The sequence below is a fragment of the Cornus florida genome, unplaced genomic scaffold (genome assembly GCF_030987335.1).
Source record: "Cornus florida cultivar Cherokee Brave unplaced genomic scaffold, ASM3098733v1 CherokeeBrave_3.0.0_Hap2_Chr02, whole genome shotgun sequence".
In the NCBI taxonomy this organism is placed as follows: Eukaryota; Viridiplantae; Streptophyta; class Magnoliopsida; order Cornales; family Cornaceae; genus Cornus; species Cornus florida.
In genome coordinates this window covers 37,392,846-37,411,779 of record NW_026775572.1, presented here as the reverse complement: position 1 = coordinate 37,411,779, position 18,934 = coordinate 37,392,846, and the positions used below count along the sequence as shown (strand labels likewise).

General features: G+C 35.0%; 1 protein-coding gene across 1 annotated transcript; it reads left to right on the top strand.

Annotated features, from left to right (window-relative positions):
* Window positions 1–3,080: 3,080 nt before the first annotated feature.
* On the top strand, window positions 3,081–13,324 carry LOC132296062 (F-box/FBD/LRR-repeat protein At1g13570-like). The gene is made up of 7 exons (XM_059794309.1): window positions 3,081–3,815; window positions 3,901–4,059; window positions 4,141–4,353; window positions 12,662–12,694; window positions 12,784–12,897; window positions 13,035–13,091; window positions 13,190–13,324. Exons 1-7 carry the CDS (start codon window positions 3,081–3,083, stop codon window positions 13,322–13,324), a joined length of 1,446 nt encoding a protein of 481 aa, XP_059650292.1.
* The last annotated feature ends 5,610 nt before the right edge of the window (window positions 13,325–18,934 follow it).

Below are 18,934 nucleotides of genomic sequence, written 5' to 3'. Positions count from 1 at the left end.
GTGGTTTGTGTTGTGTTGTTCATTTTTCCGTTCTTCACGTTCTCGGTAAGTGATCTAATCTTTACTCTGCTGCATATATGATGACTTAGTGCTTCTTTGTTATATAACTTCAAATATTGAGGGTTTTCTGAACTTTTTTTTTTTTTTAAAAAAAAAAAAAAAAAATTGTTATTTCATGAACGCTGAAGTTGGTTTGGTTAGTGTAATCAACCGTTCGGATTCTTGGGGGGTTTGTGTTGTGATTGAGGGTTTTTTGATGGGGTTTTTATAAATTTATTGTTATTTCATGAAACAATAAATTGATAATATTTATTCCTAAAATGCCTTTATCAACTTCCTTCCCTTCTCTACTAACCCCCTCCTCTTTCTAACCACCACAACCGTCTCACAAATAAATCGAGAGGGTTCCTGAAAATTGAACTATTCCTAAATATTGGATACTGATTTGTGCATTTGTGGATGGTGGCTCACACACAGCTCATTCTGAAGAAAGCATTGTACGTGTTGACAAATTCAAGGTATTGTTTGAATGTCTATAAACTCTTTTCTATATCTAAATTGACAAAATCACTTTTATAAATAATAATAATAATAATTTTGCTAAAATTCGATTTGTATTTAAATAATCGACGTCAGTTAATTTTCAGATTAAAATATTTAACTGATCAATTCATCATTACTTGGTAAAATAAATGGTAAAAGTTGTCAAGTGAAAATATACCAATTCAAGTATCTGATACTACTAATTATTCATCAATCAGTACTACCAATCCTTATGACCTTCCATGTTGATGAGAGTGGTGGAGGTGAGAGAGAGATGGGTTTGTAGGGAAGGCAAGGAATTTGGGAAGTATATTTTAAAAATAAATCTCAAATCATCCCTTTTCGGCATTTAAGTTTTAAAACAGGTCACTATTCATCTTTTCTTTATTTATGATCACTATAGAACAATTTTGTTTATGATCGGTCACTAAAACCTAATTTTCCTTATTTGGTTTCGTAAGATAAGTCTCTTTTCCATTTCTTCAGCAGAAATCTATTTCTATATCTATTTAAATATTGTTTCTATATATATATATATATATATATATATATATATATATATATATATAATATAGAAATTCGCTTGCTTCTCTTATTTAGGTGATTTGATTAGTCTTTCACTTGGTTTTGATCTCTTCAACTATAACACTGGCGTTTATGACATATAGAAGAATTTCAAGAAGAGAGAATAAAAGAAAATAATTATTTTTTCTCTGGGTAAGCCAAAGAAAATTAATTTTGACTCATATATTTCATGTTTTTTTTGGCTACCAATGTTAGGAAATATGTCTCAAATTGCTAGTTCAATTAGGTTTTTATTTTTGGATTGTAATTAAATTATGTTTTTGTTATAGAGTTCTATTTTATTAAGTAATTTTTTTTTGTTAGAAAAGTTTTGTGATCCAATCATTGTAAAGTATTTTGCTCCAAGCAGGGTTGAGAATTATTCTACACGCAGAGTTTTGGCTATGTCTTCTTGTTGCAGTTCCATGTTTCACTTGTCCCAGCAAGACAAGTGGTATCAGAGGTAATCCAGTGTTTTTTGTGCAATTAATTTTATTATTGCTTTCATTCGATCTCCATGTCCATTTTGCTTCTGCTGGCCCAAAAACTACAACTTTAAAAGATCAGTAAAACTATGAAAAGCTGATTTGCACTCAAGAATAATTTGGAGCAATTTGGGGGTGGGCCTTGGCTCAACGGTAAGGTTGCTCAATTTTGACAAGGAGTATCCTGGTTCGAAACCTGAAGCAGTCTCTCCATGCTATTGCATTGGGCAAACCCCCGAACAATTTGAAGCAATTTAAAAACTTCAGCTAAGTACTTAATTATGTTTCTTGCCCAGTCCATTGTTGGTCTTGATGTTATTTTATTTATTGCCTCCTAGATTGAATTCCCTTGCAATGGGTTACTGGCTCAGCTTCTGAATTTGAAGAAAACAGAATGGAACAATGGCATGATAATTAGTTGCGTGAACTAGGGGTGTTCAAACAATCCGGTAAACCGAAAAACCGGACCGGACCGAACTAAATTGGGCGGTTTGGGCTAGTTGTATAGCGGTTTGGTCTGGTCCCGGGCCCGACCAGCCCGGACCAAACCGTTACTATGTTATATATATATATATATATCATACCCTAAACTTAAATCAAGTAAAATTGTCACGTCTCCCGTGCCCCCAAAATTATCTTAACTTTTTCTTTCTTTTGTTCTTTAAATTTTTTTTTAAAAAAGTCAAAATTTCCTTTTTGAATCATATCTCAATTTTTTTTCCTTTCAAATATATCTCAATTTTCTTTCTTTTTTTCTTCTTAAAATTCTTCTTTTTGCCTGTTATATCAATGTTAGTTAATTTTTCTTTTGTTTGTTTTAAACTTTGCCCCCTCTGAATTAAAATTCTAGCTCCGCCCTTAGCTGCCATGAAACTTTATATACCGAGAAAAATAAGAAATTTTGTTTTTAAAAATAAAATAAAAAAGAAATCTACTGAAACCGACAAACCGAACCGTGCGGTTTGGTTTGGTTTGGTTTGGTTCCATGGGCATTATGCTTCGGTCTGGTTTCAAAAATAGTGGAACCGTTATAAATGGTTTGATCCCAAAAAAAACTCCCAATCCGGTCCAAACCGGACCGTGTGCACCCCTAGCATGAACAAATAGTTATTATGAAATAAATCTGTATGTATATTTTGTTTCAGTACTACGGTTGCGGAATCTGGTTGATGGTGGCTGATAACAAGTATATATTATGAATAAATCTCTGAGTAATTTCCTTTTGATATTGTAAATATTGTCTTTCAGATATCATGTCTTACTGTAGCTTTGATTTGTGCGACGAATTATAATATAAGTTGAGGATCTATCATATAGATTCCTGCTGTCAGGTGGCTTGATACTTTGATATAATTTCCTTTGCTTATTTTGATTTTCAGGATTGTTGGTAAATGTTACAAAATGACCTACCCAAAGACAAAGAAAGATAATAATCGACCTATGGATAGAATCAGTAACCTTCCAACCAATTTAATAGAAAGTATACTAATGTTGTTGCCATTGCGGGATGCTGTAAGGACGAGTATTTTGTCAAAGAAATGGAGGTTTTACTGGCTCAAACTCCCACAGCTTGTCTTTGATGATACATTGATCAGAGATTCAAAGAAAAACAAGATCTCAATCCAAAGCAAACTTCACAAGACTATATATCAAGTTTTATTACATCATAGAGGACCAATAGTGAAGTTCACCCTCTCTATTTCTGAATTAGAAAGCTGTGTTTGGATTTACGAGTTGATAGTACTCTTCCTGTTAAGGAATTGCATCAGGGAACTAACTCTTTATATTCAAAGGGGCAACAGCTATAGGTTGCCTCCGGCACTGTTTTCATGTCCACAACTGAGAGAATTGAAACTCAGTAATTGTATAATTGAGCCACCTCCTACATTTAATGGATTTAGTAGGATCAGAAGTCTAGAGTTTCACTCAGTCTACTTTGCCTATGGTGTACTTAGACGCTTGGTTTCTAGTTGCCCACAGCTTGAACAGTTGAAAATTGGACGCAACATCGATTGTGGCTTCCTTGAAATTGATGCTCCTAATCTCAAATTCTTAAGCATAAATGCTAGATTCGGATCTATTCATTTCAAAAATGTCCCTCTTCTTGCAGTAGTTTCAATTACTTCGAATTATGACCAGAGACGAGAGAAATCCGCAATGATTGAGGTTTTTCGTAGTCTACCTGTAATTGAGACTTTGCAGTTGGGGCATCGTTTTGTGAAGGTAAGGTACCTCTAGAGCTCTCATTTCTTGAGTTTGCAATTGCAAAGAAAATCAAATTTCTAAGTTTTTATTGGCTTTTGTTTAGTTCTTGACTGTGGGCTATGTACCTGAGAAGCTCCCATTTACCTTAGACCACCTCAAAGTTCTTCAACTAAAATTTATTCGATTTGGAGAAATTGCCGATGTCTCCTTTGCTCTCTGCTTGATTAAAAGCTCCCCCAACTTGAAATTTTTTGATATTGAGGTGAGCTATAATTGTGCATTGTTTCAAATGTTCTTAAATTGTATTTGATATTTAATTGAGGTGCTTTCATCTTCTTTCTAGGTGTTTACCAGCAAATATGATGCTACAGGAGTAACCGAACCTGTTTTAGAATTTTTGGAAATGCAAGATTATTCAGATATCTCTTTGAATCAACTTCAAGAATTGAAGATGCAATTCATCTCAGGCACACGGCCTGAATTGGAGTTTCTTAAACTTATATTAGCAACATCTCCATTGCTAGAGAGGATCATTATTGAGCCCAACTCAGCGAAGGTTGGAGTGGGGATACTGAGAGAGTTGACACGATTTGAATCTCTCTCACCTAAAGTAGAATTGATATACCAAGAAGCATATAAAAAAACATGTTTAACATGTAGGTGTTATCCATTTTGATCATTGTGAGGGCTTTGAGAGGGATCACATTCAAAAAAATTGGTGGTTTTTTTCTTTTTGTTTGCCCAGGAGGTCTGACGTGACTGTTTCGGCTTAATTAGAGGTCTAAATGGATACCTGATTCTTTTAAGTAGAAAATACACTTTTTTTTATGGCTTTCACCTTTTAGAATTTGCTGTTATAGCTTTTTATGGTGCTTGTTAGATTATATGGTATATAATCCTAGGTTTTACAGTAGCTGCCTTCAGCTACCCAATTTCCATACATTGATATATTGTCCATCACTCAATTCAGGGCGGATCAATATAATTTGAGGCTTTAGGCAAAAATTATAAAAGTGACATCTTAATATATTAATAATATTATTTAAATGAAACTATTTGAGAGTAGGGCAACACAGTTTTAAGTGAATAATATTTTTTTTTTCACTATTGTATTATTTTTAAATTATTTAAAAATTAATTTCCACAATTATTAGTTAATTTTTTTTAGCTTTAACTATTGGTTAAATATATATTTAATAGAAATGTGGAAGAAGGGGAGGAGGAAAAAAATTTAGATGAATGATAGATTTGTGAGTTTTGGTAGAAAGTGAAATGAAAAGTTTAGAATTAATCAAGTTTTTTAGCTAAGAGTATAATAATATAATAAAATAAAGAAATTTATAATATATTGTTAACTCGGCAATATATATATATATATACGTGTGTGTGTGTGTATATATATATATTGGGAATAATAGTAGTAATAATAATAATCACAATAATAATATACGGTAAGGAAGTAATAATTTTAGGACCTTATATGGAAATAGTTACAATTAGATGGAATTAAAAATATAAGGAAATATATATGTTAGGAACTTCGAAAAATAAAATAATAATTTTAGGGGCTTAATAATATAAGGAAATAAAAATTTAAAAAAGTTTAATGAAGCAAGAAAATAATAATTTTAGGGGTCTTCTTATTGGCTCGGTTATCTAATAATGAAAGGAAATAAAATGTTTAGAAGTTGAAATAATAATTTTAGGGCCTAACAGAGAAAGGAAATAAAAATTTAAAGAAGCCTAATACAAAAAGGAAATAATACTTTTAGGGCCTTCTTATTGGTTGGGGTCTTAGGTGCCTAAGTTGCCTAAGGGTCGAGCCAGCACTGACTCAATTACCTAACTTGGACGAGGCTTACCTATGCCCATTCATCACCTTTATATGTGTCTTAGGTCTCGTGTTTCTTCATTAAATTCAATACATAATACATTTCATTTCTCTCTATCTCTCTCTTTTATTTCTAACATGGTGTAAGCTATACACTATTTTCTTCAGTATTTTTTGTTTTTTAAATTTCTTAGTGGTGTTTCAATAAGCCCATCAAAGAAAAAAATTTCTTTTCGGCGTCTGGAATAGCACCTCCACAAGTCCTTTAGAAGTTCTGATCATATCACGCGAAAGTTCAAACTTAGACTTTCCTTGCGCCACCAAAAACAACTCGAATAGATGCTGCACTCGCCTCCACGCGGCGCCATAAGATTCTGATCTTGCTTCCGTTCCGCCATGCGCCGAGGATCTCACCATGCGCTCACACATGCCGAAACGCATTTTCACACGCACTAACGTGCTCACACATGCCCGCATCAGATCGGATCAGCCATGTCATCCTACTATCAGCTACCACGTCAGCACTACCGCATCAGAATTCTGGGTCCACTTTGCCACATCAGCATTCCGCCACATCGGCATTTTTCCACATCATCAGCCACGTCAACTCCAGTTGTCTGCCACGTCAGCACCACTTCATCAACCATTGCCACATCAGTAGTGCTCGAATTTTTTTTCGAAAAAACCATTCTAGCTCAGTTTTTCGCACTTATTCCAAATTTGCAGTCCTTGATAAACTGTGTTTCACAAGCTCTGGTAACGCCCTTATTAAACAGTGCTTCACAGGCTAGCTGCTTCACGGACTGACAACGGGCCAACAGTTCAAGCCGACTTCAAAGGAATTATTGAATATTGAGTTGGTCTGCACGAACGCATTTTAAAAGAAACCAAGATCTACTGTTCTGATAACGGAAATATATAGCTTACTGACTTCTATGCTGGACAGAAGTCCTTGCCCGGAAAATCAAAAAAAAACTAGGAGAATAAAGGAAGAAAGAAACTATAGAACACGGACTGGCGTTTAACGTGTCTTGCTGCATGCTTCTTGTGATAAGGCTTGTGCTTTAGATGGTGACTGTTGACTTAGGGTTTCCGCTGTATGCCTCTTTTATGATAGAGCTTTTGTCTCGAATGGTGATTGTTAAGTGTTGAAGCCTTACTGTGTTTTTTTTGTTTTTGTTTTGTTGTGTTGTACATTGCTCGATTACCCTTCTAGCATATTAGTTATGTTATGGGCTTTAATGCTGTCGATCGAATAGTTGTCTATGTTGTTTGGATCCGTCTGGGCGGAGAGTTCTTTAATGTGTTCTTGTTATTTTGCAATTACTGTGGTGACATCTGCTGAATACTTTATTTCTGGATGATTAAATTTTGGGTTTAAGCGAGGGTGCAGCTATCGTCATGATCGATTGTGGCTAGTTCAATATTTTTTCTAAAGTCACTTAGACATGGAGTATACCTCATCTGGTTTTGAACTTCGACCGGCTCAGAATTGATGTAGATTATGTGTTGACCAAATATGACAGCTCCATTTTGGACCCATTCTGGTGGTGTACTGTGGATTTTGATGAGAATTGGGCTTTCTAGCATGTAGTTTGGTACCAATGACTTTGTTCTAGGGTGATAGCTTTGTTTAGATGACTTAAAAAATTGAAGGCTTCTAAAACATCTGAAGGACAATCCTTTAGCACTGTAAGACTTTTGATCATTCCTAGCTCTAGTAATTGACTAAGGTGGATGTAATAAGATTTGGTTAGGAAATTTGTTTTTCTGGTGATTTGAAAAGAAACAAATTGGTGTAAGGCTACGTCTAAAAGGATGATAGTGTCGACCTTTTTGCGATATCCAAATTCAAGGGTAAAATAGTAATACCCTGTCCCTTGGGGAGGGCTATTGTTTCTTAGGTGGTTTTGAATTGCCACCCATTCTTTGATTCCATCATACTTGACTTCTTCAAGGAGAACGTCCTTTATGTCATCAGGAAAGAATTCAACTTCTTGTTTATTAACAAGTTGACTTGTTTGATTGGTACCTGCAAGAAAGTCAAAGTTTGAAGTGTAGGCACTTATTCGGTTAGTTCAGCTGTGGGTTTTGTTGTTTCCTTTTGGTAAGCCAAATTTAATTTTCGTAAATGAGATACAAGAATATTAAGTTCTTTTAGGAGATTGGACTTATCCTCATTTAAAGCTACAAAATATTCACTCAAAATATTGAGATTTCTAACAAGGGTGCTATAGGAGTTGCTTCTATTGAACCACAAATGATCTAGAATCAATCTCTGGTCTGGGAGAAGGTTATGTCTAGTGTGGAATTGTTGAGCTGGATTTTGGATTATTAAAAGAGGATTTTCCCAGAACAAGACTATAGTTGTCGTTGTTCTGGTACTCCATACTTGCAAATTTAAGAGTCTTTTAATAAACGGGATAAAATATCAACTAAATGATTGTCTTTACCTTTAACATGCTTGAAAGATGGTTTAAAACATTTTCTAGTTATACAATCAATGAAGAAAATTCATCTTTTGGCTGACATCTTCTGTTGTTTAGCTTTATTATCAAATTTAACAATGTTATCACAGTCTGTTCTAATAAGAAATTATTTGTTAAGATAAATCCGAAAATTTTCTGTCCAATATATAATACCTAATATTTCGAGGTCCGTGACTTGACTGAGTTTTTGAAAAAGTTCCACTGACATACCTACATATTTGCTCGTCTTCTTTTGGAGATTCTTTAAAGGGTCTTTGTAGCAATATTCCTGCCCATCCTTTAGCTAAGATTCTTTAGACATTTTATGTAGAGACTTAAACCTTGGGGTGCAACTTGGGCTGGCCAACCCAAACCCAGCCCAGCCCAAAACTTCTGGGACTTGGGCTTGTAGATTCACAAATTGAGCCCAATTCGGGTTAGGTTTTCTCAAAACCCAGCTGATTTTGGGTTGGTCTCGAGTTCAACCCGAAATATATATATATATATATATATATATATATATATATATATATTATTTTTTGCACCTTCCAAATCTTAACCGTTGAATGGTCTTAACAGACGGTTGGTAGCGTGCATCGTTTTTTGAAAACCCTAAGCTCCATTATTATTCTTATTATAAAATTATAAATACATGATTGATTGCAATCATAAATAAACAAATTTGTTCTTTTATATATATGTCTATATATGTTTCCATGCTTTCTATAAATACATGATTGATTGCAATCCTAAATCATGTATGTCTACAAATACATGATTGATTACAATCCTAAATAATTTTCATGTTTCATGTACCAAGAAAGAAAGCCTTGCTTAGCTGCTTGATTCCAACGTTGTAGAGCTTTTCTCTCTCTTTTACCATTTGTTCAAAATATTTTGGTTTGATCTCGGGCTGCTTGTATATATATAAGTTTGTTTTATAGTTTTTTTGGAAAAATTTTAAAATTAAAGTTTATTTAATAACAAATAAAAAGAAAAAAAAATTTATTTTTATATCTAAAACAAAATAAGATACTTTTTATTTTGGTTGCATTAAAAAAAAAAAAAAAAGGGTCAACACGTCCAGCCTGAAAGTATTGGGTTTGGGTTACTTGGGAGTCCAGTTGTGAGTTGAAATTGAGCCAGCCCAACCCAACCGACTTCGGGTTGAGTTTGGGTTGTGACTGGGCTTCCCAACTTGCACTCCTACTTGAATCCTTAACCTCTCAGATGTGTTTAAAAATAAAAAATTATAAATTACTGACATAACTTTCATATATACAATTTTATTTTATATTAAATATGTTCTGACCAAGTATTATAGAACGAATAGAAGTCCAAAAAGTTTAAGGAATGTAATAGTTAGTAAAATAAAGTACCAAAAGAAAAAATTATGAATTTGAGAACGTACTAGTATAATTCAATTTTTAAAAATAAAAATTAGAAACGTAAAAATATTAATACGAATGCGTACATATATAATACGTTTTATGAGCTAAAAATTGAGCTATACACATCTTGCTTATTTTCTTATATATCCTATATTTATTTATTATTTATTTTACAAGGCAAGAAAGGTTAGAAGTTATATTAGTAGGTGCAGAGAGTTAAAGCCTGGCACTCCAAAATCTATCGGAGACACTAACTAACTCGGCTATCGAGACATCTGCATCTTATATTTATAAAAGAGAAAATGTAACAAATAAAAAATGTTATAAATAATAGAATAAATTATTATTTTATACAAATTTGGGAAGGGCGCCTCAATTTCTCTAGAATCTCAGTACTAGTTTCGTGGGTAAAGTTGAGAAACTAGGTAATTTGTATACCGTCCTCAGGAAATCAAAGTTTGAACCACATTGAATGAAACATTAATAAAAGGAATATGCTTTTCAAGCTTTTTTTTTTTTAATCTATTCACTTAATCCAATTTTTTTTTTTTTTTTTTTTTTGTTCTGATCACCTCTTGCTAAAATACGTACTTATGAACGCATCAAAACCTCTAAAGGTTGATGGTTGTGGATGGTAAAAAAAAAAAAAAAAACACACACACACACACACACATATATATATATATATATATATATATATATATATATATGTAATTCGCATATCATTAACTTATTATCTTATTATCTACTTGGTCATCACCGGGTTGGTATTCCATCCCAAATGTATCAAAACTAAGGTTTATTATATAATAATCTATATCTTCAACAAACAAAATATTTTGACAATTCCATATTATGGGAAAAAATACGAAAACAAATTTTATATAACAAATGAAAATTGTATGACAAGTATTGATAGACTCCATTTGGTTTGGTTAGATAGAATCAACGGCAAAAGAAAGAAAAGTGAAAATTTTAAAACATATTTAGAGTTGGGACTATTTTATAAAAATGAAGTTTTGTAGGTAAAAGGACAAAAAAATTGAATCAAACTTCAGTTCTTCAAATAAATAGAGTTTTATGAAAGACTGACGTGGACATGAAAATTTATTACGAAATGACCCAACTTTTCATTCAATTGATATATCCTCTCTCTCACTTCATCTCTCTTTGTGATTACCTGCTCTTTTTGTGTCGATGCGCCCAATTCCCATCAACACCAGCAGAGCATTTCTAACCAACAGGGGCGCCGATTTGATGACTTCAAAAGTTTGAAGTGCTGGTGCTAAGTTCCTGAATCAATTTCTTTTCGGAGGCTCATGACTACTACTAAAGAGGCATTCACCAATACCAATCGCCAAATGACAAAAGGTTCATTTCATTATTATGACCTATCCCTCAACCTCAACCTTAAGGAAAGACATAATGCAGTATAAAGGAAGGGGTTAAGACTGTTGTGTCACCGATCTGAAACTCACTCAGCCAACCTCTCAATCCTCACCAAACTCGACGATCAGTAGCGCAAAGCCCAAGGACATAACCATGGAGCTCAATCTTGATCCTACCCACAGCGAACGACGAACACAAACGGCCTGAGACAGTAACGATTCCGGTCACGAACGGCGAGCACGACACTCCTCAAATTCAGTAGAGTTCGGACCGATTGGTGTTGTTGGGTTTCAATTAAGTTTTGCACACAAGCCGAATCGGTGATGATGGTGGTGGTGTTGGGTTCGATTAGGGTTCTATAAGAAGCCCGCGATGATGGTGATAGGTGATAGGTGATGGTTTGAATGGTTTGCTTTGGTGGTCTCAATCGGGAGGATGATAAAGAGAGATAAAGATAGAGAAACAGCCCATCAATTGGATGGGTAGTTGGGTCATTTCACAACAAATTTTTATGTCCACGTCAATCTTTCATAAAAGTCCATTTATTTGGAAAAACTGAAATTGGATTCCATCATTTTTACCTCCAAAATTCCATTTTTTTGGAATTATCCTCTTAGAGTTTGAATGGAATGAAATGTAAGAATTCTTGAAAATTATGATTCAGCTAGTTATTTTTCTCTAAAACGTTTCCTGCACAAAACACATTGAAAATAAAATTCTCACAAAGGTTTTTTTTTTTTTTTTTTTTTTTACATTCCTATTTTATCCTTCAACTTCGTCCATAATGAGAGACCAACAATACCTTCATTGATTTTTTTACTAGTTTCAAAGAATTGCAAATCAAGAACAACTTTATTTATTAGTGGTAGGGAGCTTCGGACTAGAACCATATTGAATCAAATTACAGAAATAAGCTCTCTATAGTCTCTACCTCATCATTGAAGAGAGGCTAGATCCTTTCAAGGTACCACTTATTATGATGATCTAACCATTTTCAAACATAAATTTATACAAGATACGGATCTTCTCTAATAATTTGTCTTCAACCATTTATCCACCCTTCTTGTGATGTTTTTGTTTGTTCGATGCAATAATCTTTCTCTTATGAGGGTTCTCAGTTTAGCTGAGTTCTCTGTGATATCAAAGTCTCGTCCTCCTTCTCTTCTTGTGATGTTTTTGTTTGTCGACGCTGTGGCTTTGGCATGATGATTGTTAAAGGGTATTCGCGGTTTCATATTCGTTTAGGCCAAGGGGTTTTCTTTTTGTGGTTATGGTAGTGTGTCCTCCCTGTGCTACTTCTCTGGTCTCCTTTCTTCTTCCCTCGTCTTCTTTTGTTCTTTGTTTGGTTGACTTCCTGGTGGCGCAATCTGGTTTTTGTTTTGGGCCATGTTCCTTGCTGGCCCCTATTAGGGCTTCTTTGTCGGATCCGATCGTGGTGGTGTTCTTGGTTGGTGTAGCTATGGGTTTGGTGGGGCTTGAGTGGTTGAGACGGCCTCTGGTGGGCCTGGTCTGGTTAATCCTATGTGGGGTACTTATTTACCTCGTAGTCCCTATCTATCACTTCTTCCCTCGATCAGGTGTTTCACGTGGGCTTACGTCAGGTTATATTGCAAGTTGTAGCTCGGATTAAGGCGCGTTTTTTGTAGTTGTGCTTACTGCCATCATTAAGTTTAATTATGATTGGGAGGTTTTGTTTGGCGTCCAAGTGTTGACCGGCTTCTATACTCTTCTAGTCTGTTCTCTTTTTGGGTTATATCATCTTGTATTTCTCTGTTTCTTTCTTAGGTTCATGGTTGTGCCCTTATACCGACAAAGCAGGTTGAGGGTCTTATTGTGTAGTCTTGTTATTTCTCTTATTTTTCTTGGGTTGATGCGGTCCTCTTTGATTGCTCAAATGAATGGTTTAGCGCTTACGCTTGAGAAGAAGAAGCCGTAAGCGTGAAAAGAAGAAGCCTGTTCACTTATCGGTTGAGGATACTGCTCAAGGGGTGACTATGTGCTGTAAAAGTTTGTTTAGAAAGGTTTAGGCTTCGAAGACTATTACTTTAGCTGGTGCTAAGTACACCTTTGGCAGGATGTTTCAAAAGTTGTGGCCCAAGGAAAGACAGACTGAAACTCTGTCAAGTGTCCTCCCGTCTCATTGTTTATAAAATTACAGGGAATTTGTTTCAACTTGTCATTTCGGATGGTTCGGTTCGTCTCAGGATCCTTCACGGTTGTCCATGGTTGTTTAATGGGCATCTACTTGTGCTAAAAGAATGGGAGGATGGTCTTCTACTCTCTAAGTCATCGTTTCATCTTTCCCCATTTTAGATACAGCTTTTAGATGTTCCAGCTAATTACCTTTCTGAAAAGGTTAGTCGTTGCATTACTGATACTTTTGGACGGTGTTTGAAGGTGGAGCTACGAGACAAGTGTGATACCCCTCGAATCCGAGACAAGGGTTAATCAGGCCTAGGCCCAAACCTGAGGGAATATCAAACAATTAATATTTAAAATGAACACAGAAACTGAAAAATAAATAACTAAAAGAACATTCAGAATCAAGCTATGGAAAGAAGTCCTACTTCATCGGAAGAGTGAGTAGTAGTCTCTGCTCAGCATCAACAAGTCTAAATCTGGAATTGACGAGTACCTAAAAAATAGAAGTGGGTCAGGCCCACGAACAAGTTTTATCCTACTACAATCCAAGTAGAGACTCGATACGCATATACATTCTAACCAACTCAACAATAGCTAATAGTCCATACATAAATATATCCACACTACGGGACTCTCACTGAACTATGAAAAGGGTCTCAACCTGAATAGAATGCAATATGCAAAACATACCTAAGTGGGCATGAGTACCTAAGCCTGACAGGGTATACCTCAACCAATATAGCCAGCTACGCATCTTACTACATATACGCTCTCTAACCGTCGACACTGAGACTCAAGCTCATGCCACAGTACCATAAATATATATTTAAAGTCCTATCCTATCAATTCAGAAGAAATCCAGTTAGTCGTTCAGCTTGTTCAACTGCACAGACTAAACATCCAGAGGAAATCCAGTTAGTCGTTCAGCTTGTTCAACTGCACAGACTAAATATAAGTAGGATTCTATATTTATAATCCATTCACTTATTTCATATAGGTAGGATATAGTATTTTGAAACTAATCCGTCCCTAGTATGCCACCGTCCCATACCGGTGCATACAATTTATCTATCCAGCAGTTGATAAAATAAATAATGAATGCAAATACCAACTAATCCACAGAATCCATATAACTGACAGAATATGGATAAATGTTTACATCAATTAATTCCATAGCAAACATAATAACATTGGCCAATTATCATGCTTATATTTTTAGTCCAATAATTGATGCGACAAATGTTGAAATTTAAACATCAATTTAATCCTTAACAAGCATAACAAAAATATAAGATTTGACATGCTTATTTTTCCATTGATACATGATTAGAAACATATAATCACTAACAGAAAATTACTAAAATAAATCCAAGCAATTTAACTTTTCCATAGCCAAAACCAGTACGCATAAATTGTTAAGAAATTGTTTTATAACTCCGTATTGTCCAATTCCTTAAGCATATGAATTGTATTATGCATTCTAAAACCTTCCAAAGTCCATTTAACCCATTTAGATTAATTAAAATAGGTTTAAAAATATTTTTGGGCAATTAAAACCAACATCCAGGTCGCGGTCCAACTGAGCAGGCTAAGTTCCCAACTTAGTTGGCTGAGTTGGTGCTAAAGTTGTCTTCTTCGTCTGTTCAACCTCCGTAAACCCTAAGACTCCATAGTTAACGCCTCTAAGCTTCAACCTAAGTCCCATACGTCCATACTAAATTATTTTAAGTGTTTTAGTAGGCAAAGATTCAACTTAAACAACAGCTCATGCATAAAAATCTAAGAATAAAGAAATCACGCACAAGCATATATAATCATGAAACTCTCTGTTTTAGTCCGATTAAGCATGCGTGATTTATCCGTTTTAATTGTTTAAGTCTCCTGTAATATCCTAGGCATGTATAGAAACACATACTGATTTAATTACATCTGACATGCAAACCAGATTAACGTTTATATTTCTTTACTCCTGAAGTTGTGTTAAGAACATAAAGAACACGAGCCAAAGGAAAAGAGTTAGGATTAGAACTTGCCTTTAGCCTTGCACAGTCGTCTTCCTAAGTTCTCTGGCGAAAACCACCTACTGAAATCCTCTTCTGTTCTCTCTCTGCCTCCACAATCGTGAATAGGGTTCTAAAACCCTAACTAGACGTGTGGTACATATTTATAGACCACAATACCTAAGTCCAACTAAACCCTAAACCTAAACATAATCGGCCCATAAACAAAACCTATTTTTATATACGTTATGTCTGCTACCAATTTCATAAAACAAAATTAATTAATTAAAACTTTTAATTCACCAAATAACATAATCAATTCAACCATTAAATCACCAAATAAAATAAAACAGTCAAATAAAGTAAAACAATTAAATAAAATAAAACAGTTAAATACACGATTAAACAGGTAAAGCAAACCAACTAATAAAATAATTAAATAATTAAGCAAATACACAATTAATCACACAAAAATAAAATAAATCAATAAATTAATCATACAATTAATGCCGAGACTATCCTTTTAAAATTAGGGGTATTACAACAAGGGAATGATTGAGAGCAAGGAGACTTTGCGGGTTGATAGTAGGGTTCTCCACCTCAAAGTGGAGTTGGATATTATTAAACCGCTTCATCAGAATGTGCGGTTGTTGGGTCTATTGGATACGGATTTTTGGATTCAAGTTCGATATGAAAAGGTTATATCTTTGTGTTTTGCTTGTGGACTTATTGGGAATAATTGGAAGGTTTGTAATGTTGGTGCCTCCTGTCCTCTTGTGGAGTTGATGGAGTATGGGCCTTGGTTAGGTGTGGAGAGCTACTTGGGGAAGGATATTTGGAAAACCGGAGGTGATCGAGCTAAATCTTTAGCTGTGAGTAGAATTGTCTCTATGTGGAGGGAGAAGATTCGGATGGTGTTTTTGGCGACCCCCCTTTGACTGCGCCTCGTGGTAGGGTTCTTTATCTTACTGTTCCTGTTGTGGAAGAGGCGTTGTCAACTGTGGACAAGGGTGAGTTGGGAGCAGCTGGTGCTGGTAAAAGTGCTCGCAGGTTCTCCTTTGGGTGCTACCGAGGTTGTGCTGGTCAGTCTAATGGAAGTGTTCAGGCGGGGATGGGCGTGTCTGGTCAGGCCAATAATGGAGTTCATGGCTCCCTCTCTCAGAGCTTTATTGTTTCAGCCCACCTTGAGGAGCCAGTTCAATGTGTGCCATTTGTTTCTCAAGGCCAAGGGCTGGTGTAGCCTTTATCGTGGTGGGATCAACTTTCCAAAGGTGGTCGTAAAGGTAAGGGTTTGGCGATGTCTTAAAAAGGCCGATCTTCTGATTCTTCGGCATTCTCTCAAAGCCAGGGCTCTTCTCCCACGAAGATCAGCCGTAAGCGTCGCCCACTCACCCTTGTTTCTGCCCCGAGATCAACTCCGTTAGATGGGAAGAAACCTAAGGTTTCATTGGCTCCTCTTAAGGCGTGTTTGGTTACGGATCAATATTCGTTTGGTGCTGTGGGTAACATTCCCCTTGTTACGCAGACAAGGGATTTTGCTTATTCTGACTCATCTCCATCGCAGTCTTTTGCTACACAGCTGGCACTTTTGGTTGGTGTTGTCCAACCTCGAGCTGTCACTTCAAATTGATCTGTTTGATGTCTTGTTTTTTGCGAGTCTTATGGTTCTTTTGTTTTGTTTGGTTGTTCAGTTTGTTCCTTTTGGTTATGGTTCGTGTTTTGTTGCTCGGTTTCTTGTACATGCCGTAGGGCGTTTATGTTGCTAAGCCCAAAAAAAAAAAAAAATTTTAGTGGTAGATTTTTTTTTTTTCCATTGTATATGGTAATCAAATAAATAATAAATTTTTTTTTTTTTTTAACACAAATAATAAATAATAGTTTGGAATGTGTGAATTAATTGAAACTTCATATTTATATATAAGGTAAATTACAATGATCTCCTTCAAGTTTGACCTAATTACAATTAAACTGAAGTTTGTCATATTTTTTGCATGACCCCTAATGTCTGATTTTATGGTGAATTTACTCATCTGCCCTTATTATTATATTATAAAAAATAATCAAAATATTTAAAAATAGCAAATGACCCTTTTGCCCACATTTACCCACGATTCCTCTTTCCTCTCCATCGCCACCATCACCAGTAACATCGACACCACCACCTTCCATCCATAGAATCATATATGAGTGAAGCCTTTAGTGAAGCACATGTATGTTTTAAGTTTTCACATTACATATACAATGTAAGTTTTCACAATTACATATATATACACAGTGAAGCCTTTGGTCTTCATGTTGCTGAAATTCTCACCATGCGAATTAGCAACCCAGTTGAGAGAAAAGGTCTGAAGCCAAAATCACAAGCTAATTCTGTTTCTTCACCTATGAAATCGTCAAATTCACAACAGAGAAAGCAATTTTCTCGCCTTTGAAGGGAAACCCAGATAGAAAAATGGGTTTGAAAGCAATCCAGAAACCCAATTTTTTTTGTCTAGGATTTTGAAAAGTTCGATGCTCGAAGGCGCCGGAAGCCCGAACACGATGCGGGCTTCCCTAAGAGTGCCGACGTTGCCATCTTCGACGATGATGTGGCAGCTCTTGAGAAAGTTCTTTTAGGCCTGGGGGTTGTCAAAACGGCGGACGATGGACCAGACGGCGAGGTTTGATTTTATCATGAAGGAATGGTTACGGGAGATATGGGGGTATCTAATTGTGGGTTTGGTTTTTATGTGGGTTTGTTTGGCAGTGATGGCGGTTGCCGATGAAGTGGTAGTGGCCCTTGTTTTAAATGTATTAATTTACAATTATGAAACAAACCTAATTAAGGGGTAGTTTGGTCCACTCAAGCATGTTTTTTTTGTTATTCCATATCATTATAAGGGTAATAGGGTCTTTTCTACTTAATTGATGGGCATTTGAGTTATTTCAACCAAATTTTCAGACAAAAATGATTGAATTTTTTAGGACTTTGTAAAAAAAATGGCAAAGAGACGTGTTGTTAAAAAATAACAAATTTTAGATTTAGTTACAATTAAACCAAACATCAAGAAGTCATTTTAATTTACCCATACATATATATAAAACAGCTCTTTACTATTTTACTATTTATATTATTATTTTACTATTTTTTATAAAATAATGACAATTTAGGTAAGTGCAAATAATTTTTAATAATTAAATGCTATTTAAACTATATGATATATATATATATATATATATATATTTATAATTTTTCGTTTCTTTACTTTTCTTGTTAGTTCCATCTAGCATAAAAGAAAGTAAGAAAGAAGATACGTTTGAGTGATGGCAGTTGCTCAGTTGTCTGTTGGTGTGCCACACCGTGCGATACATTGCGAGGATCACAGCCGTCTGTTTGTGTATTGCATCGTGATATACACCGCACACGATCTTGGCTTCAAGATTTTCCTTAAAAGTAAATGTCTTTCTATAAGTATATATAATATTGTTTGTTTATTATATATAAAAAATCCCTTGCCCTTCTCATTCTCTTTCTCTTCCTCGTCCTCGTCCGGCGAAGATAGTAGGAGAAGAAGATAAAAGAATCTCCCTTTTTTGGTCTCTTCAATCTCTGGTATTATTTGCAATCTCATATATTTAATGTTCACAAGAGTTTGATCTCTTCAACTATAATATTGTTGGGCTTCATTTAGATTTCTAAGAAATTTGTTTTACCAGTTGTATTAAATAAAATTTTGACTCATGTTTTTCAATTTTTATTACCAAAACTTTAGAACAACAGTAAAATTATGCATATTATTTTGTATGATTGTTGAGGAATTATGCATATTGTTCGGTGATATGGGCGATTAGCTATGCTAATAGGGAAAACTTGCATATTGTTTGGTCTTAGTCTTCTTTTTCCTACCAAAAGTAGGGATATTGTTTTGCACTCAAA